Below are 5604 nucleotides of genomic sequence, written 5' to 3'. Positions count from 1 at the left end.
GAGCAGTTAGATTTGCAGGTTTAATGAGCTGAAACAAACATAAAGCTCAGTGTTTATGGTGTAATATGGATCTAATGGCAGCAGAGGACTGAACATTATCTGATCTGTGTGTTTGTGTCGGAGCTGAATATGAATAAATAAAGCAGAGCGTGATGGAAGCTCCTTTGTGGATCTAATAGATGATTCTTTGAATATTCCTCCCTCATTTAAAACGTCCCTGGGACCAAATATTAATAAGTTTCTACCTCTGAAAATTAAAGCTCTAACTCACTGATGACGAACAACAATGAGGACGTTAATTTATTCGTCCTGAGCGGCTGAGGCTTCGACTCGCGCTTTGTTAACTGCCTGAGCATTAATTAATAACTCTGATAATGAATCAGGACTAACACACACAAACTAAATTAAACCGTAAATGAAACTACTGCAGGATGTTACTGCAGATTATATCTGAACCGCTGAGAGACAGTTTGTCTCCAACGCCGACTGCTGCTGGACGTCAAATATCATCAAATATACGAACATTTCTGTTTCAGGAAGGTTTCAGTCGGCAGTGACGGGTTTTCATTCACAGAAACAGACTCTCAGGGGCGAATTAATAAAGGATGTGTTGCTGCTGGTAGCTTTAATTTATAAAGCACCAAATCATAGCAGAAGTTATCTCAGGGTACTTTTCACATAGAACAAGTCTAGACTGTACTTTTAACAATTCTGCAATGACCAACACTTGGTGACAACAGCAAGAAAAACTCCCCTTAAACAGGAAGGAACCTTAAGCGTGGCGCCATCTGCCTCGACCAGTTGGGTTAGTTAGTTCAGGAAGGTCAATTGGAGAAAAACAGTCTAAATATATATATTTTGTTTTTAAATCCTCCTGTGTTTGTTGGGAGGAGATGATGAAAACATACAGAACAGAAAAATAATCTCACAGTTTACATCATGAAGCCTTTTATTTCCATCTGATGCGTCTGAGCTGCTGCAGTCAGTCTGCAGGACGTCAAACAGCTGCTGGAAACTTTCCATCAACATCAACATGACTGAATGAGTTTCTGACTGTTTGTGTTTGTTTATTTGTTGTTGACGCTGCACACGTGTTAACATTCTTTATTTGGTCAGTTATGTTGTTATATATATAATATTGAGTAGAATCAAAACAGCACAGATGCTCCTACATCTGATACTGTACACAGTAATAGATGATGTTGTGATGCACAATGATTGACTTCAGTACAGCTGTTGTATCGATTTATAGATTTATTGATTGATTTATGACGTTTACAGAACAAAACTCATTTTATTGCATTTTCTCCATCAGTAGAGGAAAACTCTGCTCTCTCATTTGGCTGCAAGTTTGCAATTTAGGTTACTCACCTCACCTACACTCTTCAAAACAAAGACCTTCTCACAATCATTTAGACCTTGTGGATTACTCCGACCTTCAGTAATGTCAGTTATGTTGAATGTTTCATAGGGGGGGATAAGCACCTCTTCCTCACTTGGATGCTCTGAATAAGGATTCAGGTAAGCTCCTGAACAGGTCTCAATCTTAAAGCAGGTCTTGCTACCAAAGGTTTTAATGTTTGTTCTTTTAGAGCTGGAGGCAAACGCACCAAACCGCATTATTTGCTTAACTTTGCCAGTGAATTCATCTTTGGTTTTTCGATAAGTAGTCTGACAGCCTTGGTTTCTATTCAGGATTTGTATGGCAGTAGTCAACCAGTAATGTAAATAGTGGAATTTGAATTTGGAGGAGCTGCCATAGAAGTTCCTACTGGTGCGGACTGCTTTGTTGAATTCATCATAAAGTTTTTTATCATTTGCTTTCTTTCCACTATTAGATGTATAAGCACAGATTGCCAGCATGTGATTTTTAGCAAGAGCCTCATTGTCTGAGTATTTTTTTTCTGAACATTTCGTCCAGACGTATTTAAAAATTTTCTTATTCTCTTTTTTGAAATATTTTTTCTCGACCTTGTCCTTCATCTCCTCGGTGCAGCCATCGTACATGTCATCAACAGCATCACAACCTATGTTCAGTGGAAATGAGCCGGAGTTCTGGAGGGCAGAAGAAGGAAGGAACAGGTGATGTTACACAACAAAGGTTTTATGGTTTATTCAAACCAACTTATATAAAGTGCAGCAGTAAATACAGGTTGAAGGAAACGTAATGCAGTCTGAATGATGTTTTCTGTCAACATGATGAGAAAATGTTGATACTGAACGTGTCAATAAAACGTTGACTGATAACATGTTTTATTGTTTTGCAGACTGATATCAGCTGGTAGTGACACAGCAATATTTAGGTTTTTATGACTGTGGTTTATGGCACCTGGTTCAGGTCAGAGAAAGATCCTGGTCTCTGTTTAATACAGAGAGAAAGTTTATGAACATTGAAGTGAAAGCAGCATCTTTCACTAACTGTAACCAAACACTGAACACACAGGACTGAGGATGTGAACTCTGCACTTTGAGCGCTGGTTTAACAGTGTTTCTGTGTGTTTATCCTCCTCTACAGCTCTGCTCTCAAACATCATTCAAGCAGCCATTACGTTTGTTACCACAATGGGAAAACTATTTCCTAGTATATAAAGACATTTAGTAGGAGACAGGGCTGGAACTGAGCTGACAACCAACTTGACTTCATGGAATAAAACAAGATGATACCGTCCACTCACAAGTTGGTTACATACAAACCTTAACATTCAATACACTCAACAGGTTTGACTGATCAATCCTCTGTTGTATAAAGACAATAAAACTGAAGCTTAAGACTGTTAGCAGAATGTGTTACTCACCACAATGGGCAGGTCCCTGCGTGGAGTTTCCATGTTCTCCCTGTGTCTACGTGGGTCTCTGCTGGGTTCTCTGGTTTCCTCCTACCATCAAAGACATGTATGTTTATGGCAAACTGTTTTAACATTCAATCAAACCACACTCCTATCTGTAATTACATTTTTGATATCCAGAATAGCATTTCTGCTGGTCAAAATGGTATTCTCACTAGTCAGAATGGTAATTAAAGATATACAGAATAATATTCTTACTAGAACAAATTATATTTCAAGATATCTACAACTTTGATTGAACTAGTCAAAAATACATTTAAGATGTCTGAAAATCTTTAAAAAGTATAAGTCGCCATTTTAACATTTAATAGCTGGATATTTATTGCAGATATTTGTGATTCAGTTCTTCCTAGGATTGTGTATTGGGCTTTCAATTTCAGATATCTACAATTACATTTTGGATATCTAGAATAAACATTCTGGATATCTAGAATACAATTCTTACTAGTCATAATTCTAATTTCAAATATCCAAAATGAAAAAATACATAAATACATTTCGACTAGTAAAAATATCATTATGGATGTCCACAATTTCAATTTTACTAGGAAAAATACAGTTTTGGACATCTATATAAATAATGTGGATATTCTTTCTATCCAGAATTCAGTTGTAGATACCTGAAATTGTAACTGACGTAGATCAACGTACTGTGTGTTGGGCAGTGGTTGATTTTTTGCTCTGCTGTTTTCAACATGGCGGTCGCGTTACAAATAATTTCACTGTACAGCTAAACAGTAACTAAAATATGTTTCTGAAAACATTTGAAGTGAGAAATAGGCAACGCAGTAACAGAATCTTGATTCATATTTGATCAGCGCTGCCTAGTTTGATAGTTTGATCTGATCATCACTCAGTAACAATCACCTCTGAGTTCAGGACATGCGTAGTGCGACATCTAGTGACCACTTTTGGTGGGATTTTTCTTTTTTCACTGAAAGCAAATGCCGACTTCAGTTGTGACTGGTAAGAATTGTATTGCAGATATCCAGAATGTTTATTCTAGATATCCAGAATGTAATTGTTGATTTCTGAAATTGAAAGCCCAATACACACGAATGGCAAAAGTGACATCATTTCTCCTAGGAAGAATGAATTGTGGATATCTGAAATGTTCATTTTGACCATGAAGAATCAAATTATAGGCTAGATGGGAACACTTCACACACATGTCTCGTTATTGTCAGGACTTTTTCTACAAATCTGTCACACATGATGTTGGAGTGGAAAGTAAATGTAAAAATGTCCCTCACTGTTGGCAGAATGTGTTACTCACCACAATGGGCAGGTCCCTGCGTGGAGTTTGCATGTTCTCTCCGTGTCTACGTGGGTCTCTGCTGGGTTCTCTGGTTTCCTCCTACCATCAAAGACATGTATGTTAGGGTTAATACTCCTGTCAGAGCTCCTGACCAAGAAACCGGCAAAAAGACCTGGAGTTGATCCCCGGGCACTGCACTGTAGCTGCTCCTAGTGTGTGAGTGTAGGTTTGGTTAAATGCAGAGGATACATTTAGTTTCAATGTATGTGAGTGATGAGAAATTACAATAAATAAATGTTAATATTAATCTTAAACCACCAGACAAGGACTGAAAGTCTTAAGCAGCAAGTAGGACTAGAACTCCTCCAATGATCAGGTGGGAACGCTTCATCTCTAGACGCTCTTCAACGCTGGAGCTCTGACTTTGAAAAAAGCTTCTCGTGGTTTTTTTACCACAACATGAAGTTACACTTCAGATGTTGTTTCATCAATCGGAAAACACACAGCACATGTCTCGTTATTGTCAGGACTTTTTCTGATGTTTCTACAGATCTGTCACACATGATGTTGGAGTGGAAAGTAAATGTAAAAATGTCCCTCACTGTTAGCAGAATGTGTTACTCACCAAACAATAGATGGGTGGCATAAGGGCTGTAAGTACTGTAGCAGCCATGATGATTGTGCAGGGCACTGCCATCTCTGCAGTCAGGAAAACAGCTGTACAACGTGAACATACACAAATAAAGAAGTGTGACATGCTGACTGCTGGTCAAAAGGTTTGGTTAGACAGCAGGTCCTTAATATTTCTACAGGACTCATGGTCGTCTCTTTTTATAAATACCATAGACACACAGCTCACCACGAAGCCACAGCTTGTCACCATAGTGACACACAAATACATAAAGTTTGTAAAAACGTTAAAACATAATGTTATTGCATAATAATGAACTTAATACATTGATAAATTAAGACATCTATTAGGTTCAGTTATTATTAAGTGAATCTGGTGTAAAATCCTGATCTTCATATTTGAAAGTATTTCATCATTAGTGTGTCAAAGAGTTTTTACCTGTGTTGAACACTTGCTCTGAGATGCTGAGGAGGCAGGAAGAGCAGAGAGGAGTCAGACTGCAGAGGTTTTATAGTCTGTCAGAGAAGGGGAAAACTTTCTGTGGTCACCATTTCACAGAAACTCTCTACGTGGAACCTCCCTTCCCTTCTCTCACTATATCTCATCTTCTCTGTTCCGCTTTTGTAAAAAACTGTAAATGAAGGCGTAAATAAAATGAATGTAGAGTTGAAATTGTTCACAACTCTACAGATTTGTTCAACTTATGTAGAATGCAGCCTTTAATTGGCATTAAAGGAACTGCATTAAGTTGGTTTAAGTCCTATTTATCAGACCGATTTCAGTTTGTACATGTTAATGATGAATCCTCCATGAAGGCAAAAGTTAGACACGGAGTTCCACAAGGTTCTGTACTTGGACCAATTCTATTC

General features: G+C 37.9%; 1 protein-coding gene across 1 annotated transcript; it reads right to left on the bottom strand.

Moving 5' to 3' along the window:
- Positions 1-865: 865 nt before the first annotated feature.
- LOC137176018 (T-cell ecto-ADP-ribosyltransferase 2-like) lies at positions 866-5227 on the bottom strand. Its single transcript, XM_067582046.1, has 5 exons — positions 5174-5227; positions 4730-4821; positions 4123-4203; positions 2796-2876; positions 866-2055 (listed from the first exon to the last, which is right to left on the bottom strand). The coding sequence occupies exons 2-5, from the start codon at positions 4799-4801 to the stop codon at positions 1336-1338; spliced, it is 954 nt and encodes a 317-aa protein (XP_067438147.1). The 5' UTR covers positions 4802-4821; positions 5174-5227; the 3' UTR covers positions 866-1335.
- Between the last annotated feature and the right edge of the window lie 377 nt (positions 5228-5604).

Source organism: Thunnus thynnus, chromosome 23 (assembly GCF_963924715.1).
Source record: "Thunnus thynnus chromosome 23, fThuThy2.1, whole genome shotgun sequence".
Taxonomy (NCBI): domain Eukaryota; kingdom Metazoa; phylum Chordata; class Actinopteri; order Scombriformes; family Scombridae; genus Thunnus; species Thunnus thynnus.
The sequence above is the reverse complement of the archived record's forward strand: the minus strand, read 5'-3'. Positions and strand labels throughout refer to the sequence as shown.